Genomic DNA, 19,725 nt, shown 5'->3' with positions numbered 1-19,725 from the left:
CCATGGCAAAGACAATGCATTGCCAACTGCTAGAATCTTTTTTACATAATTGCACCAGGCTTTCACTTTATTAACAGGCATCAGTTTTTTCATAATTCATGAGTATTAAACATTACTTTGAAAAACATATTGAGGCAAAATTACCGTAAAAATTACACTCAAAAACATAATGGGGTAAAAATGAAACAAATGAAATTTTTTTTTAATAAATTTTATTTTACAACATTGTCTTAAATAAGCTAGAATTTGCTATCTCCCTCTAATATAAACATCAATGGTGCTACTGTATAATTTCCCACGTTCATTCTATAATTAATTTATTTACAACGATCTCGAAAATGGCTATCTTACATTTATACCTATATTAAAAGAATTGAAGATAGGAAGTGACGTCAATAATGTTTTACTTATCTAAACTGACTTAATAAACGTCAAAATGACAGTTTTTCTTTTTTTTTAACACATAACTTTATTGGCACTGGCATCATATGTTTTAAATTATATTTTGTCTTGTCTGACAAGCAAAGATTTAATTAAAATCAATAAGATATTTTTTTATTCTTATAGACATAACATTGGCAGTTTCAATATTACGAGTAATAACATTGCGATATTCTATTTATCTACCCACATTCAATACTACTAGTTTTAAATCGATGAACGTCAACATTCGTACCCAATCGATTAAATTATATTCGGCCTGTTAAGTCAACGTTCATAAATGGAATGTTCCTTCTTCAACCTTAACCAGGTTCATACATATATTTTATTTTGTCCTACAAGGACATTATTTTGGCACATATTCTATTAAACGACTTTCTTTTAGTAACAATTATAATCAATCACCAAAATATGTTCATTAAATGAACCTTTTGAAATAATTAGAACACAAAAAGCACATCTTTTACATACATATCTTGTTTACTTCACATTCACTCATAAAGTATTATTTAAATGACTTCCTCACAAAACGTAAAATAAATGTCTTTTTTTTTAATACATATCGTATAAATTCGTTAGATTAATTACGAGTAGGGTGACAATTACATAAAACACTATTGAGGATAATGTTTGTCATTTTGGAAAATTCAATCGAAAATATAAAATACCCAGTAGACGGCATTGAAGAGGAGGAAACAGACTGGGAACACGACTCGGGAGTACGTGTCTATTACGTTGACATCTCGTATCTTTGGCATAGACGCCTTTATGACGGTCGCGCCTCGGCGGAGTGCGTGCATCACTTTAGGTTTTCCCGTAGATCCGTCTGTGAACGAAGAAAAGCATAATTGGTAAAATAAACCTACGATCAAGAAGTACTTGATTAATTATCGTTATCCTTATGACAACATGGTAATTAACTCATTGAACGCCGTGGCGGTCACCTAACAGTTTTCTATTGGCAGACAAAGAATTAATGACCTGTACAATCATTAAGTTAACAAGTAAACTTGTCTTCAATAACTCATTAAACAATTCTATAATTATTTGCAAAAAGATATTAAACCGTTGCTACCATAATAACGCTCGATATTCGAATTTTCTAACTATATGTACTATAGGTCTATGGGCCACTCGTATCAGTTCAATGCACAGCAAATTGCTTGGCACTAGGAGAGGAAGTCTCCGTTTTGAGACAGTAATCTTTAGAACAATTTGTCAACAAAGATATATTGCAATCAAGGTTACTACACTTGCTGTCTCCTCGCAGGAGTTCCTAGAACATTATCTGCAACGTGACTCTCGTCACGTGGGTATGAGGAGGAAAACTGCCTCGGCCTTTCGAAACTTGTTCCGTGTATTGTACGGACTTGGTGCATAGTGTGACCGTAACACATTAAGGAAGAAAGACTTGACTAGTAATGTCAAAAAATCGAACATCGAATAGTGTTTATACTGCCTGCTAGTTTTTTTTGGTTATTTCTGTAGCAATCAGTCTTAAAGGTAAGCGTCTACAGACCTGCATCGTACGCATCGCACGCATCGCACGCAACGGATTTTAGTTTGTCTTATATAGAAACTCATACAACAGCGTCCACTGATCCGCATCGTATGGACCGCATCAACGGCAATGCCTACATGCGATGCGTACCGATGACGTCATACGATGCGTACGATGCGGCCCTGTGGACGCTTACCTTTATACTCCATATGAACTTACTTCTGGAGTTTCTAGAATGTGGTCTCGTTCTGTATCGCAGTTGGGTGTGGTCGCGTTGTAGTCGTAGGGACGGCGGGGCTCCGGTGGCAGGTGGTAGTGGCTTCGACCGCAGCCCTAGAAGAGGAGACACGCGACCCGCAGTCGTTGCACATTCTCGCAGTGCAATTATCTCTTCTGGGGAACGGGAACCTGCGAAAGGGATTGGTTATAATCGATTATTCGTTATGTAACTTTGTTTAAGGATCACTTATATTTGATTTACATTATTAATATCTGCATAGTATTAGAAAATTTTACTGACTAAACTTTTAGTCAATAACGAGCAATATATTTCACAATTGTACCTGAACATTTCAATTCCTTCTCAACACTGGCGCTAGTGGACAATTGGTCTCTGTTCTTTAACTTGGCTCGTTTCCGTGCTCGTGCGCCCCAGTACGTATAGTTGACGGCGGCGTACTCGAGCAGCGCCGCGAATACAAACACGAAGCACATCACTAGGTAGATGTCTATGGCTTTGACGTAGGAGATGCGAGGCAAACTGCTACGCACTCCCGTACTTATCGTAGTCATCGTGAGTACCGTTGTGATACCTAAGAAAAAAGTATATTTATTACATTTTAGTGATTATTTAAAGTGAGTGTCTAAGTTAGGCTTTTTTCAGGGGGGAAAATCATCCAATGATTTCTCTCGCCAGGGTAAGGCGAGAGGGAGTGTCAGACTCTTACTGACTAAAAACCACCCCGTTCCTACTCCTGCTTGTCGAGCCAGAGCCCCGGTAAACCCGCTAGGTAGTCCGCAGCTTCGGATTAGGCATGTCTAAGTTAGGCTAGTGACTTATCTTACACAATTTTCTCACCTAACGCAACTCTAGCAGACGTAGCTTCGTGGTTGATCCAAAACGATACCCAGGACAGCATCACAATAAGTATACTGGGCAGGTAGGTCTGGAACACGAAGTAGCCAATGTTCCTGCGCAGTTTGAAACTGAGCGACAGACGCTGGTAGATGCCCGTCGCCAACTTCTCCTGAAATGTCCCAACTTTAGTGAATGTGTGGTTACCTTAGCGCAAGTTTGCGATTGTTCCACGATGCGTTTAGATGCTCTCGCTAACAACTTGTGTAAGTTTCGAGTTCGTGTAAGTGTTTTGGTTCATTCATTATTGTGTTTATTGCATTTTATCAGAAGTTTTAAAGTTTAAAGTTGTGCGATAATTAGAACATACCCTATTATTTTCATTTGTGCAAGACAAACAGAATAATGTTTTTTTTTATTTCTTTCATTGGTTTTATTTTGTTTGTTGTGTTTATTTCTTACCTTTCTATCATTTGTTTCATGTCCAAGTATAGTGAATTGTGGGAGTTCTGCGTCCTCTACTCCTCTGACGGGCGTCTCCTTCCAGTACATCACCACATCGGACACAGTGTATCCATCTGCATGGAGAAACATATGTTAGCATACTGCTACTAGTTGGCCTGTCTTGAAGTCACTTACCACACCTGCCAACTAACTAAAATAAAAAATATGCAAGTTTTAGTGATTTTGAGTTTTTATTAATTTATGTATGAATTGATTAATTCAGGCAGGTGTGGTTCAGCTTCAAACAGACCATTTGGACTGGATACCGTTCCGTATTCTTGATTTTGCAAAATTCTTTAACTTGATCATTTAGAATAAAATATATTGCATCGCCAGGGAGTATGGTTTGAATGAACAAGGAGCATTCACTGTGGTTTCTTGTATGTTTAACCACAAAATGTTATGGAAAGTGGCTAAGGGCTGTACAAAGCTCGAGCATGTAATCTATGGACAAAAACGAAGAAGTGACGAATGTCTGCGAAAAGACTCGATGTAGGACGAAGATGTTCGGGTCGAGCACGAAGCGGCAAGCTCAGCCTGGTGATGTATTACAAGTGTATGAGTCACACAGCTTTCAATCTCGACGGTGCAGTTCTGGCTGTCCAGGGGGTAATAGTGGAGGTCCATCATGCAGGCGAGCGTCGCGGTGAACCGCATCCCGTACGTAATGCTGCCGTCTCCGCCGAGCCGCACCAGCTTGTTTCGCTCCGTCACATCGTGCAGGAAACTATCGACATAAAACACTGTTTTTTTTTCTTTTTAACGTTGCCCCACACTAGTATTTTCTCCTGTGTCGTGGGTGCGTTTACAAACATATAAGTTCACATACACATGACACCCAGACCCGAAACAACAATTTGTGGATCACACAAAGAGTTGCTCCGTGCGGGAATCGAACCCGCTACCCGTTGCGCGGCAGCCAGTTGCCCAGCCACCGCACCAACCGTGCAGTCAAGTCAGTATGTGTCACACACTGACATCTACACAACATCACGTGATCACAGGTCAACATATCTTAAAACTGAGGGGTCTAGATTGACGAGTGGCCTGTTAACAAATGTTCAAGTGAGTCAGAGTCATTTCAACAACAAAACAATCTTGTAGCCGGCACATCTCAATTTGATAGGACTATAAAAACAAGTATGTTATACTTGCACATAATTGTAATTTCACTATTAATTTAATAATTGACTATCAACTTCATTTTGTAACATAAATCATAACAATTTACTAATTTTATTCGATATTAAAAATATTATAGTTTAATGTAGCCTTGTTGTTCTGAAATGATTAGGTCAAGGCATCTTCGAGCAGCGTGGCTGACGCTAGTGCTTGACCTAGCGCTAGAAACATTATTTATGCTAATATTTCAAGGGTGTAAAGGAACAGTTAAACACAAAATTATACATTTTTAATTAAACTATGTTGTGAGCATGAGGTTATAATTTCGGAGTAATCTTATTAATATGAGATTTTGCTACTAAGAAACATTTCTTCATAAATACGTCAAAACATGTAATAACTCATACTCGAACCAAGTTCAGTAAACAAGGTTCAACGAAAAATATTCCATTCTCGGTCCTTACCTATTCTTGTCATTAGCGAAGAAAGTATCGGGCACCCAAATCTTATCGGCAAAGTCCCCCGAGAGCGTCAATACCTCATCCGGAAGACCGAAAGCCAACCTTTCATCCTTCCAGTATTGATTCAGATAAAGGGTTATTGTGTAATCCTGTAAGTGTTTGAAAGCCTCTATAGATTATATGTATGTCAGTGATATACTAAGTGAAACATGAAGATACTTGAACAAGAATATGAAATGAAGTGCGTATTGATGTTGTCTATTGCGAAGTAAAGCCGATACATATCTTACAACTGTAATGTATAGGATAACAGATGTGGTGGTGGTGTTTTGTTGGTTGAACTATGGTTATAAAATGTTAGATATATGTTTAAGATAGTGGTGAGTGGGCGGTGACCTCTGCGTCGACAGGCGGCGAGTGGCGGTAGAAAGTAAAGGCGAACATCGATTGGCTGAGGCAGCACTCCGCCCCTCGGTCACCGGCGACCCTCGATGTGTGTCAAGTGACCGCGGCCTTGCTCCCTTTCCGCAGCTATTAAAAGCTTAATGAATTACGATGGACGACCTCCTCGAGAGCGACAAGTCCTTGATTCGACCCAAAAAACATCCTCAGCAGATCTGGAGGAGTGCAGACAAGGTCGTCACACCGGGAGGAGGTCGTCTGCCGCAGCCAGCACCAGTACCCTCTAGTGGAACATATCAATCAAGCGAGTGACACAAACTTGTGTATTGATATGTGAGAATTATGAGCATGTTTGGTCATCTGATGGATTTAATGCATGACTGAAGGCGATAGGTACAAACACAATGTCAGCTTTTAAATGATGAATGTGTTCGCACATATTGTCGTCCCCAATGACCTCACATATCAGTTGAGCGATTGCAAAATCTCGAAGCTTAAAACTTACCATATTCACTTCAGATATTGCGTCAAAACTAGCAATAGTTAGATCCATGCCAACATAGAGCGGGTCTCCTGGAAAGCAATAACATTTATGCAACGAACCGACATGCTGATGCGGCGGAAACCGCTGACAAATCAGGCCGCCGCGTCTTTACCGAGCAAATTCAACGAAATATCAAATATTATGGTCCAATACTCGTAATAACCTGCAGTCGCAGAGAACGTATCTCGGAGCCTCCTAATACATTGTGCATTACATAAACTATATAGTAGTATATTAACTGCACGTTCCAAATTGCATGGCGGTGGTATGCCTGTAGATAAGTCGTGTGCAAATGATAATAACATTGCCATAACTATTCAGGAACTACGGGTCCCCATCACTTTTTTGGTTAAAACTTTGTTTGATTATCTAGGATATCCAACTACACTCTTACATATTGATATTAGAGACTAATGTTTGATTCTTACCACCGAAATTAGGCCGCAACCGAATGTCGTATCCGTCGAGTATTCGTGTGACCGTATGAGTTACGTTTTCCAATCTATCGATAGCGGTGCGCTCGTTCCTGGTATAAAACAATCAAGACATATTAATTTCAATGATTAGTCATTAGTTTTAGATGCCTAGGACATGTGATAATATTACAGAAGGAAGATAGTAAGAACATCAAAATAAAAAAAAACGTCACGCCTTTTATCCCCAAAGGGGTAGGCAGAGGTGCTCATTACGACACGTAATGCCGCTATACAATGTACACCCACTTTTCACCAGTTATTTTAAATCCCATGTAATAGGGGGTGAGCCTATTATCATATACTGGACACAATTCCAGACTCCGTGCTACCACTGAGAAATTTTCGAAATACCGAAAATACCACAGTAATACTTTGTCGGGCAGTCGCACTTGCGACCACTCAAAACGAGGATTACAGTATATTTTTTTTTAAAAAAAACGTGGTAGAATTAGTTGTTTTCCCATAAGTACATTTTTTCTTTTCTTACATCAGTTCATCGACTTGTTTACTAATTGTCATTTCGTCATGCAATACCACAATATACATATAAAAAAGTGTGCCCTTTTTGTTTGTTTTTAATTTACACGCACTGATTTATGTTAAGTGGAATAAGCGGAATCATCAATCACATGTCTTCCCATATAAAAGGATCATAAGTTATTGTATGTTAAAGAAATAAACCTTTTTTTTTTAGATTTTCCCCATAAACTTATAACAATTCATATGTTACTCGTGTTTTTAACGCTACATATACATTACGTATGTGGGATCTATCACAAATTAAGAAATATTATTATCTAGACTATGATCGTTTGGATTGTGATATAAACAGTTACAATTTAATGATAATTGCGATACAAAATAGCACTAATAAGATTTAGTTCTATTTTGTATCGCAATTATCATTGACAAAACTCCTAGAAACTAATAGAGCTTTTCTCCATTAATTTACGTGAGTTAACCGTGATTTTTAGATATTTCTATTAACTCTATTCTATTTATAACTCAATATTTTTAACCAATTGATTAAGCTCATATCAATGTAACTCAATGTGACTAATTCTACAAAAAAAGGATTTTGAAACTAAACAATATTAGAAAGTAGTACATTTAAGTGGACTTTCTAACATGAATACCAAAACGTAAGATTCTGTAATTTGAGAAAGTAGCAACAAATACTTTTTTTCCATCCGTTAATTAGGTATAATAAATTATAATTTACATATAAAATCATACGGAGATCTGCTGCCATCTTCCAGATATTTACATTGCTAAACATTTGCCTATCTGCATGACATTACGGGTACTAAGGCAATCTAAATGAGATTTGTGAGCGGGCTTTAAACTGAATTGGCATTTAGCGCCGGGGTCGGACGAACCGGCATTAAATTAATTTCGTTCAAATCATAAAGAACCGTTTCTAGTTCTTCTCTAACTCGAACTGATGAAGGTTTCGTATATACAGTAGAAAGAAATAAAAAGAGAAACGCAGAAACTTTTTCATGAAAACGTTTTTAAAAATAAACGTAATTAATTTTTCTATAAACTCCCTCGGCAACAAACTTCACACGTGTTTAGAAAACTATGTAATTATAAAGTCGTTGTTTCCAAAGGCAGGAAAAGTTAGCAATCAAGCAAAGTAAATATGAGCGGACGTACACAGGAGATGCGGCCGACGGCTGCGGAATGCCTTTGTTTTAGTAATTTCCTAGCATGTGGCTTTCTATTATGATGCAAAATTAAAACTTGTTTGTGTCGGTGTTCAGAATTAGTTTATTAACTTTTCGACCGCTTTTTACTTCCATGTTTACGGAAAACTTTAGTCGCTGTTGTAACAAATTAGAAAATCTGTTTTAACAGTTTAAGAATCCAGTCTTCGTAAAAGTATTGAGTTAAGTTTAATAGTTGTATCACGTGTATAAAACTTGGTAACATTTGCTTGAATTACTAATTTCTTATGAAATATTCATCAAATTATAAAACATAAACTTTCAAACTTTGTACTTACTGTGCCACTGTGGTGGGTAGAACTCGTAGCAACAGCAGAACAATCGCGTGCGCGTGCAGACAGCGCGTGTAGCGGGGCGCGCTCATCGCGCGGCGGGAACGCGGGCACGCACGGGCACGCGCATCGCGCGCTCACCGCACTCGCCCTGCACGCGCCTGCCTCGCACTTGCAGCACTTACACCGCACATACTTCGTGCCAACTTGGCATACTTGCGTGGTACGGTGTACGAAGTAGCGAGGTATCGCGATCGCGATCAGCGATGTATTCGTGTGGCGTGAGCGGCCGCGGCGGCAGCAGCGTGCGGAGTGGCCTCGCGCGTGCGCTACCCGCCGCACTCCACATTCGCTATTGGCGCGAATTACTTCGCAACTTTCAGCTTTTTTCTCAAACTATTCTGTCATGAAAGTACACAAAAATGTTCTTATAATTGTCGCTTGCTATGTTCCCGATCTTCGCTTTACGTCTATATTTATATATTTCCATTTATCAAGTTAGCGCGACACTGCTCCATTTCGCACGGTTGGGGTTGTGTTACTGCCGTCACTCCCGCCTTTTGGGACACATCGTAAATCGAATGAACTTTAGATAATCACTGCTTTTTAATTCCAAATGTACTATATTATAACAACAGTTTTAGGGCCGAAATATAAATCTCAAACAGTTAATACATGAGTCCTCCTTTTAGTGGAAACATCATCCATGAATACATAAAACTGAACCTCAAACACGTACAACATACATACATATGTATTATGTAGGTACCAGCTATTGTGATGCGCACCAGCTAGATGCAAGGGTACACGTGGCTACGTACACCTGATGCAGAAAGTGGCACACGGTGTCAGCAGAGCAGGTGTAGTGCGGAAGTTATTTGGCGAGGCCGGCCCGCGCGCGTCCGCTTCCAGATTACACGCCACACGCCACACACCGCCACACATCGCCACACATCGCCACACACCGCCACTCTCACCCGCGTACGATAAACACTTTGACATTCACATGTACATTACATGTATCCCCATATTCTAAGTATACCTACTATCTACTATATCTACCTGGTCTACTCCACTGCTGATATAAATATCATCTCGTCTCCAAGTACAGCTTGTAGGCGTGCTGAGACCTTTCCCATCACTTGTAAATGGAATGCTTATAAATAGAACTGATTTGTTAATAAAATGAGTAAATTAATTCTCGTATTGTATTTGATCTTATTGTATTTTTGAGAACGAAATAAAAAATAAGCAATAAGTTATTTGTATTTCAGACACATTGAACACTATTAATTATCGAAATTAATTGTAGACAACTAAATGAATCGAAATAAAAGCAAATAATCGAAATCACTTATCCACGAGAGTTTTATGAACTACGGCAATTAATAACAATCAATAAAAAAATAACGTAATTACTTTCAACTCGCTCTGAAAACGAACAAAATTAAATTATTTATTGATCAAAACAACATGGTAACCACGTTCTCTCGCACCGTTATGTCACAAATACAAATTCGTTTTAACAAATCGAATATTTTTTCTTCATATCACATTAATGCTAAAGGTATTCGAGTCTCAATCTCGTTTGATCTCTTTTTTCAATCCAATAAGTATACGAATAAGGGATATCATGGATTACGTATGACGACTGTATTTACTGATATGTTTTTAGCATCGATAATCTCGCGTTTTAGAACCTTAGACCTTAAAACTTGTAATGTAAAAGCTATTTTAAACCTCTTTGGGAACTGAAGTGATCGTCTAGGTTGTGATAATCTTGATGAGTCTTAGACCTTCACAAAACCAACGGCTACAAAGTCTGTGAGCAATTAAAAGGAGTGCTACGAAATTGCTACGAGTTTGCTACGAAGTGCTACGATCGCCGAAATTACTACTATTGCTACGAATGCAAAAATCTTTGACCACTGTTATTAATTCGAACAAATATGAAAAGTAACACTAAAATTAGTCTTACGTCATAGATTTACAGTAAGTTTTATTTAGTTTTCAATAGTAAAAAGCTTTAAAGAAAAAAATACACTTGTACTCCCTTTTTTATCCACGTTTCGGTTAGATAACATAGACCTAGTTTCTCAGAATATGAAGTACATATAAGGATATATGTATCTATTAGATATCTGCGACACGTGATCTCTATATTATGTAGCACCTTCCATTTGTGGGGATTGAAAAATGTTTGGTGTAGCCGGTTGTTAAGCCCCGAGGTTGGGTGACGTAATGATGGTGATTTAAAAAAGACGTGCCTCATACTCACACTTTTAGACCACAACTACAGGAACACACACTTTTAGAAACTTACGGGTAAAACTACTACATATTCTATTAAGACCTTTTTTGCTTAGTAAATTTTATCCTATTAGTATCTAGATTGTAGTGTGTACGAATTTAAAAATGAATGTCTTATATGACTAATAGAAGAGATATGCTGATTATATAAGGGTTGATAATAAATCTTCCTCAAAATATTCATTAAATCCTTTCATAGATACATTTACCAATACTTTCAAGCGAATATTAAATACATGTAATTAAATACTTCTGTATTGAAACACATAGTCCTATTTAATCCACCCACTATCGCACCTTCGTTATACCATTTCGGTCGCTGTATGCACGGTGTTGCATTGATAAGCCGAGCTCATTTATTCACAATGTGGCTGAATGTGGCTACTTCTTGTGTTATGCAGAACGGCTGGAGAACCCTTGGAGAAATCACGTTCTCACACATATGTAGTGTGGTGTAATAGATGTGGCTACACTTTTGTTGATTAAAATTATAAAGTGATTTAAATATTAATAGTATGGCATTAGTGTCATCAGTACAAAAACCAATTAATAGTTTACAAAAAATAAACTAAGTTGCGACTGTGTATTTAAAAATATTTATTAACTTCGATATTTCATAGTAAAACAGATAGCCTCTCTATACACATTACAGTATGAGAAGTACTAGTTTTGTTCCAAATCGCCGTCACTCCGGACCTCCGTGTATTATTTCTGAGGTCACGTGTCTGATAGCTGTCGTGCCAACCATTTGCGAAAGCCTCACAGGTTCGAACCTTATAAATATATCCGCGTAAAGAACTGAAGTGCGAATGAATGGAAATTTATTGGAGGGTACTCACAATATACACTGAAGCGTGGAGAAGATTGTGCTTACTTTATCTTAGATGTATTTTGGAATAAGTTGTGCTATTTTATCACTTCATCAGATTATACACCGTTTCTATTTGTAAGCTACCTTGTGACACAAAGTTGATCGTAGCGCTACGTGCGTAGCCAGTTCGTAGCACATTTGCTACGCGTCGCTACGAGCGATAACGACAAGTTTGATTATGTGCGCGAACTTTATATAATCTTATAGCTTACCACATAGTTTATATTATGTTATGTATATTACCGTATTGTTAGTTTCAGAATCATTTCAGGTTTCATTTGATAGAAATCGCTAATGGAAATCTTAGATGATGTTACATAATGGGACGGGGTCGAACGAAGTGGAATGAAATAAAATCTTTCGCTTTTGTGATCTGTAATATGTACATTGACATTGGTTTATTTGTTGTAAGTCTATTATACCATTAGTAGGTAATAGTTCTAGTTTCAGGGAAAGATAACTATATCTTAATATTTATTTATGCAAATGTAATTATCACAAGCATCTGAAAATGTTAAAGCAAACTAATTAATAATACGTCCGAACGGCGACTGAGTAATAAAAAATTACTTTCAATCAATCTTCACAAACGAAATGAAATTGGATCTTTGTTTAATTGAACTGTAAAATGTTTTGAAATTTTACGATTTCACCGGATTAAAGTTTGGAGTAAATATTTATCTTCGTGTTAAAAGCGTTTAAAAATAGTCGAAGTTTGTCAATATCTGTTACAATGTAACAATGACAAGGAAAACGAATCAATATAGTTTTAAGATTCTGAATTGTACCAATTCATCGTGATATTTTAGCGAATAATTACCGTATTAATTATCTTATTTTTATACAAAATAATCACTAGGTTAACAAAACGCAATAAATAAATTACAAAAACAAAACTTCACAATAATAATTTCTAAAAACAGTACAATTAATAAAATTATGAACACAATATGGCACCGCTCCAAATACAAGACACATGGTAAGAATGCACATTGAAATCGAATCATTTTTCAACACATTCTATTCGAGTGCACATACAAAATGGCGGATTTTGGTAATAGCGAGCTATAGCTCAGCGGATTGAGAAATCTTATTAAGTAGAAGAGTGGTGAGGGTACGTCGCAGGCCAGAGTCGAAGCAATCAACCAGAGCCTTAGGGATCGGTCCGTTTGGACGCTATTGTTCTGCAGACAAGGACGTTTTGCATTGCTGATATCTATTCTAGCACACCTGTGTTATGGAAGAAATTTAATTCCTGTTTTAACTTGTGTAGTGAAACTGTACAAATACCGTGATGTTGCTATTCGTTTATTTTAAAGTCAAATCATTTATTCCAATTAAACCATAAAAATAAATTATGACACGTCAACAAATAAAGAAATAAATAATAGTCCGTCAGTGAAGCTAGGTGCTCGTTCCAAAGTGTAGCTTCGAATGGAGAAGAACGAGCAAGAAACTCCATTTGTTTCGTTTTACTACTTCTTTGATATAGTTAATTTATACTATATTTACTTGTTAAGAACTAAATATTTTGGTTTATTGAAAATAGGGCAGAAATCTGTAAGTTTCAATTACAAAAGCTTTCTGTCCTTTTCAATGAAACCATGACATATCCACATACGCCAACTTTAGAAAAATCATTACCATTAACACTAATACAAAACTTTAAAACCACGCACCAAAAAAAAAACTTATTTCATGGTTAGTCTTCCGTGGTATACGCATGCGCGCAGACTCTAGACGGCTGTTGAAGCCGCGGGCTGGCAGCGCGCGAACCGCCAACAAAACGCTGGCCCTCGCCGCACGCCGTGCGCGCAAACACACACGCACCCACCGCGTATAAACATATACTCGATATAAATTACGTGACAACATACAACCATCTACCCAGCATGCTGATCAATTACTTCATCTTACTAACCATCAGGTAAGTACTACTATTATTCACTAACTTTACAAACTTCCTTCAAGCTTTGTTTACTTTCTGTTGTCTTAAAAACAGTTTAGTAATTAACTTGCCTTCAATACTAACTTTTTATATAACATGCGGCTTATGACATAACTGGTGAAAGTGTATATTTTAATGTAAATGTGTCGATACATTTCTGCTTACTTAATCAAGGATTTAAAACATAGTGTGACTATATACATATATGGTGTTCTAAATACATCTGCCACGGCTTTAATGGAAGGGAGTGTTGTGTTTAAAGATTACTTATATATTCTAAATAATGCCTGTTTATACAGTAAACACGTTAAACTTTATAACACAACAAACAAATTGCATTTTATTACTTCTACTTATACTTATGATAAATTGTTTATTTGTATACGGTGTAAGGAATACGGATTGTCTTTTTAACGAAGAACCCTCGTCAAGTGTCGCTCTAAGGAGGTTTCATTTCCACACTCGTTTGACTTATAAACAAAATACTTGTGCCGTTTGATGTTGAAGTTCACGCCTAATTAGTTACGAAACAATTCGCTGTATGGGGTAAACAAGCGACTAATATTACATGTTTTAATATATTACTCTCTCTACACTTGCTTTAAATTATGATTAAAATAATGTGACGAGTCTTGAGCTCACAATAAAAGGGTAATTTCGAAATTTATTGTCAATCTGCTCTTTAAGTGAACGTGATGATTAATGCTTATTTCTTTTCTGTATACGAAATCTTATTACAAGAAACAAATAGTTACAGATTGGTTAATATATTTGTGAGTGTATAAGTCTAAGTATTATAAAAGACAATATACTCATCTACACACATAAAAAGCGTTTTCTTATGCATACAAGCGCATCAACACTTTTGGTATCTATATAGAGCTGCTAATGACCGTTTCACCAGCTACTTCAAAGTTACTTAACTAAACCTAGCACCTGAACAACAAACCCCTTACTTCTTAGACTGACTGACTGACTGACTGACTTCGTATACTGTTAGGTATCACTTTTAAGTTGGTGAAAACGGGTATGAGAAGCTTTATCTTAGCACCTAATAATAGAGTATAACGATTTAATAGGTGGTATAAACATAAAGGTCTTTGTTTACCAGTTAGTACATGTAAAACATGAACTATGTACTAAGTTATTTCAAGACTTCAGTTGAAACCTCTCAGGTATGCTTTATTAAGCGACGGATAAACTTTTAATTGCTTACTAACAACTAACGGCTTATCTCGTCGCTTACTGATTTGTTTACTACTTGTACTGAAGTTATATATAGGTGTTATATACTTGAAAATAACTGTTTATAGTAAGCAATGATCAAGTTGCTTCGTGAGTTAATTCCTAACTTATATGTATACAAATTGGAGTATAATGGTAGATGAAGTGGACTTCATGCCATATGACATTCTCATTATCGGATTTTATTTATGACTAGCTTTTGCCTGCGACTTCGTCTCTGCCAATAAAAGGCCCGTCAAAATTGGTTCAGCCATTTCAGAGTTTAGCGGGAACAAACAGATAGACAGACAGACAAAAATTGAAAACATGTCATGTATCATATGTATCAGCACAAACAGCCACTCCAATTTTATTTATTAGTCTAGATTAAGAGTCAAAAATTTAGTAATGAAAACATCTAAAGTACTAACACATTTGTTAACAGCATAGCGTTTTAAATAGTGTCTGATATACTTATAATATAATGTATCTTATAACATAACACACGATAAGCGCTTTATTTAATTTAATTTCATGTCTTTCTATCTACTCTTTCAGATAATAAAAAGGATAGTATTGGATTAATATACGCTATCACTTTTCAATATCATTCATAGTATAAACTATTGCGGTACTTTTAAACAGTAAAAGAAGATTTCGCCTTCACATAACCACTAACTTGCATATATGCACAATATTTACATAGATATGTATACAAGAATACAAAGAGCTACGGTAAATATATGAAATTTAGTTTGAAATTCCTAAGCTGCTAGTCTTTAAGCATGTATATAAGGTAATTTATGACAGCAGCTTCACTCTACCGGTTTAATTCTCGTCTAAATTCATTATGCTTAAACTAATTTAAATAGTTGCCCTAGACTGTTTCACTATTAAATATTTATATTACTTTTTCTTTATTCACGCCTTTTATCCCCGATGGGGTAGGCAGAGGTGCACAGTATGGCACGTGATGGCACTGTACAATGTACATCCACTTTTCACGATTTATGTTTTAAGTCCCATGTAATAGGTGGTGAGCCTATTGCCATACACCGGGCACATTTCCAGACTCCGTGTTACTACCGAGAGATTTTCGAAAAACCGAAAAAAGTCCAGTGATACTACGCCTGACTCGAGAATCGAACCCGAGACCCCATGTCCGGCAGTCGCACTTGCAACCACTCGGCCAACAAGGCAGTCTTTTTCTTTATCTTCGAACTAAAGACGGAAACTATAATTCAATACAGAAATATGTTTTATTATTATATATATTCGACTATGCCGACTATAAAAATGATAAACAAGTTACCTACCTAATAAATCTAAAATTTATTCATAGGAAAATAATTTAGTTTCGTATTCCTTCGAAGAGTTATCAATTTACGTACCGTCACAATTAAACGAAGCAGTTTTGGGTAATTGACAAGTTTTGATAGAATTTAAATGATTATTTAGATCTTTTACCTTTTCCTTTTAAGATGGAAGATGTGGAGACAAAGATAGGGTTACCTTTTGCTTGTTTCTTGTGAACATTTTATTATGATCTACCTACACATACTAATATTAAATATTTACCTAAGAACATACATTCTTTTTGATGACGGATACTTGAAATACCTGCCTTAGTATTTGTCCATCCAAGTATTTCTCTCTATCCCAAATTTTTTACCCCAAATTATTCAAAGAACGAAGTAATGTAAGAATGCTTGTCAGAAATTCTTATCATTGACCATTGTCTAAGAGTGAGGTTCATAATCTTTGTTTTGTCGTGTGCCTATAGAAAAATATTCAGGTTTATTCTTTTACATGAAAATACTATTAGAATAATATTTTGAAATGAGATATTGCTGTTTATTTTACCTATGTAGATTCTCTATATATCTTTATAGTCATTCATTTTAGATACTTATAAATAACCTTGTCTAAAGTCATTCAACTTAAATACACAATAATAAGGTATATATTTACAAACTTCCAGTCGTTCTCATCTCAACATTTTTGCTCCCATTATAAGGACCTTTCACAATGAAAGAATTATATATAGATCTGTAAGCAGCACTCTACTTGAAACGTGCGAGCGTTTGCAATTTAAAGGTTTCAAAAATATCAAAGCACAACACTTAGGCGTGACTAAAATACATTACGATGAGTGTAAATACATATAAACCTTATTTCTTAACAATAAGACACATATTGAGATGTGTATTATGTGTTTATTTATATTTTAACACCTATTTACTTCGCAAGAGCTTTCAACATGTTATGTTTCTGTCAATTCAGGTTATTGCCATTTGATATAAAACCATCACTTTAATAGGTTTCACTGTTACACACTTATGACGTCTCAGACCCTTCCCTGAGTCTCAGTAATCACCGTTTGAACCTTCCATCTCAAGCAATTAAATTGTCGAATAGAATGTGATACATTTAATATTATTTCATTACTTATGATCATATAATTTTTTAATAATACTGACGTATGTCAGCGCGCTACGCATCAAATTATTTATTTGCTATGATTTTAAGTATTGTGAGATGGGGATATTAATCTGTTTATGTAATGTTTGTTTCGAGTTTTCAATATTTTGGTACTGTTTGTACGTCACCATGACAAATTATAGTAGTATAGGAACCATGTTATTTTCATGAAAAACAATTTCAATGCTTTTTAATTTATAATTTTATGTACACACACATATAACATAAAGGACAACAGATAATATAGTCGAAGTACATAGGTACTACATATTCCTATTGGAATTTCTTTCTGTAGACATAAGAGAGACCCTTGTGTACGGCGTGTCGCGTTCCGCGCGCGCCTCAAAGAGCCATCAGATCATCACAGATGGGGCCCAGTAGGGCTGATGGCCTGATCCGGAGCTGCGGACTACCTAGCGGGTTTACCGGCCGGAGCTGCGGACTACCTAGCGGGTTTACCAGGCCTCCGGCTCGAAAAGCAGGAGTAGGAACGGGGTGGTTTTTAGTCAGTAAGAGTCTGACACTCCCTCTCGCCTCGACCAGGCCAGGGCCACGCCAGGGCTGGAGAAGTAATTGGATGATTTTCCCCCACAGGGCGGCAGAAGTTAAAAAAAGACTTTTAAACTTTATTGATGGTATCAAAAGTGTTGTCTTTGTACAAACTTCGCCATGTTTAGCATAAAATAAACAAAACAAAATAGAATGAGGTTTTTAAAGTGTTTGCGGAATCATTATCTGTAGTCTGCCGATTTTGATTTCCCGTTCGTTGTGTTTATTTATTTGCCAACAGTCGGCAGTTCGTTGTTGTACATTTATTTTGTTTATCCAACCGTTATAAGGACGGATGCTTGCTTAATCTGAATACATCTAAGTTTATTTCGTATCTTAATACGGGCGTTGTGTATTGGAGCCGATTTTGATATAAGTATGTTACGTAAAAATAAATCTACTTTCTCATCTTTAGAGAAGTAGTAGTAAGATTTTTTTAAACGTTGCCTCACTTTCGTGTTTTCTCCTGTGTCGTGAGTGCGTTCACAATTACTGGATCACACAAACATTTGCTGCTTGCGGGAATTAAACCCGCTCCACGTTGCACGGCAGCCGATTGCCCAGGCACCGCTCCAACCGTGTAATCTAGTCTATAAATACTTAATAACATTTATATTTTTGGAATTCATGAATGGTATTGAATCAAGTTGCAAGCTTACAAACAATAAAAGTGATTTATTGAATTAGAATCATGGGAGATTTGATTACATTTCAACCAATGAGAATCCTATGTAACTGGAGCACATCCATTAACCGCCATATTATGTTCGAGACCACTAATTAAATTAATCAGTTGTGATTACATCAATATGATTTATTAAATACTCTATATTAATATAGTGTCACGCATCTACGTCATTTATCGATATTTGATTATACAAGGAAGCTTTTTGAAGAACATATTATAATTTAATATTGCTCTTCCCTTTTATTATAAAACTAGCTGTTGCCTGCGACTTCTTCCGCGTAGATTAATTACTTCTGACAGGGTTTGGGTTTTTTAATTTTCCAACCATTTTAGAGACTAGCCAGAACAAACAAATAGACAGACAGACAAAAATTGTGAAAATTTTCATTTAGTATAGTAGTGTCTATATGTATCGTATGTATGTATATTCATATGTATGTAGTAAAAAGCGGTTATTTCAATATTACAAACAGATACTCCAATTTTATTATATGCAATACCTATTAGTCAAGATACAAAATAGAATGTCCAACAAAATCCTTCGTAATAAAAAGACATAGGTATACATACCACATAAAGGAATAGAAATATTGAAATTTTCAATAGAAGCGAGCTAATCTGTTATCTGACGGACGAAATACGTCGGTGGATGCTGCGGTCACCCAAACTACATCGGAAGCTATCTATCCACATACATCATCGTTTGACCACTACGTACACACGTTTTAAAAGCTACTATTTTGTCATCTTATTTGTTGGAGGAACTGTTGTATAATAACACATTTTTTTTTTATAACTATCGTGAGGCTTATTAAATTAACTAAAAATCATGGTTTACTCACGTACTCATCAAAAATCATGTCTACGCACGCTGCCCATGATGAAGAGTCCCTCTGTGACTCGAAACTAATAGAGCTTTTCTCTATTAACTTCTTGTTTGTCGATATATGAGACACAATAAAAAACACAATGTGTCTCGCGTAGATCTGCCTTCCATACCACGGGTTAATTTAAGTGAGTTAAGGTCTCAGCACAACGGAAAGGGATAACCGTAACGCCTTTTGCCTCGCTGTCAACCAGGCGTCAACCTACCGTATGCACGTAACGAAAGCGTATCAGCAGCGCC

At 36.4% G+C, this 19,725-nt stretch overlaps 2 protein-coding genes across 5 annotated transcripts in view; one reads left to right on the top strand and one right to left on the bottom strand.

Moving 5' to 3' along the window:
• Positions 1 to 205: 205 nt before the first annotated feature.
• Positions 206 to 8,912, bottom strand: LOC118263650 (gamma-aminobutyric acid receptor subunit beta-like). Of its 3 annotated transcripts, none has more exons than XM_050705273.1 (10): positions 8,535 to 8,912; positions 6,479 to 6,576; positions 6,012 to 6,079; positions 5,108 to 5,253; positions 4,094 to 4,248; positions 3,480 to 3,595; positions 3,021 to 3,189; positions 2,506 to 2,754; positions 2,162 to 2,350; positions 206 to 1,267 (listed from the first exon to the last, which is right to left on the bottom strand). In XM_050705273.1, exons 1-10 carry the CDS (start codon positions 8,618 to 8,620, stop codon positions 1,089 to 1,091), a joined length of 1,455 nt encoding a protein of 484 aa, XP_050561230.1. In that variant the 5' UTR covers positions 8,621 to 8,912; the 3' UTR covers positions 206 to 1,088. The 3 variants fall into 3 exon arrangements, with proteins under 3 accessions (XP_050561230.1, XP_035431648.2, XP_050561231.1); XM_035575755.2 differs by having other exon boundaries at positions 4,091 to 4,248; positions 8,535 to 8,907; XM_050705274.1 differs by lacking the exons at positions 6,479 to 6,576; positions 8,535 to 8,912 and adding an exon at positions 6,214 to 6,369 and having other exon boundaries at positions 4,091 to 4,248.
• A 4,542-nt stretch (positions 8,913 to 13,454) lies between these two features.
• The window catches only part of LOC118263641 (gamma-aminobutyric acid receptor alpha-like), a 28,445-nt gene continuing 22,174 nt past the window's right edge, over positions 13,455 to 19,725 (top strand). For both annotated transcript variants that reach the window (XM_050705669.1, XM_035575747.2), the window contains exon 1: positions 13,455 to 13,636. In XM_050705669.1, coding sequence (XP_050561626.1) covers positions 13,602 to 13,636 — 35 coding nt within the window. In that variant the 5' untranslated portion in view covers positions 13,455 to 13,601. The remainder of the gene's footprint in view (positions 13,637 to 19,725) is intronic.

Source organism: Spodoptera frugiperda, chromosome 27, assembly GCF_023101765.2.
Source record: "Spodoptera frugiperda isolate SF20-4 chromosome 27, AGI-APGP_CSIRO_Sfru_2.0, whole genome shotgun sequence".
In the NCBI taxonomy this organism is placed as follows: domain Eukaryota; kingdom Metazoa; phylum Arthropoda; class Insecta; order Lepidoptera; family Noctuidae; genus Spodoptera; species Spodoptera frugiperda.
Note: the sequence above shows the minus strand (reverse complement) of the source record. Positions and strands in the feature narration are given on the sequence as shown.

Excerpts from the sequence above, each read along its gene's own strand:
- LOC118263650 (XM_035575755.2), bottom strand. The coding sequence starts at position 8,620 with ATGAGCGCGCCCCGCTACACGCGCTGTCTGCACGCGCACGCGATTGTT. Across the intron at positions 5,254-6,011 it reads CAATATCTGAAGTGAATATG|GATTACACAATAACCCTTTA; the intron begins GTAAGTTTTAAG and ends AAACACTTACAG. Across the intron at positions 4,249-5,107 it reads TTCGCTAATGACAAGAATAG|TTTCCTGCACGATGTGACGG; the intron begins GTAAGGACCGAG and ends TTATGTCGATAG.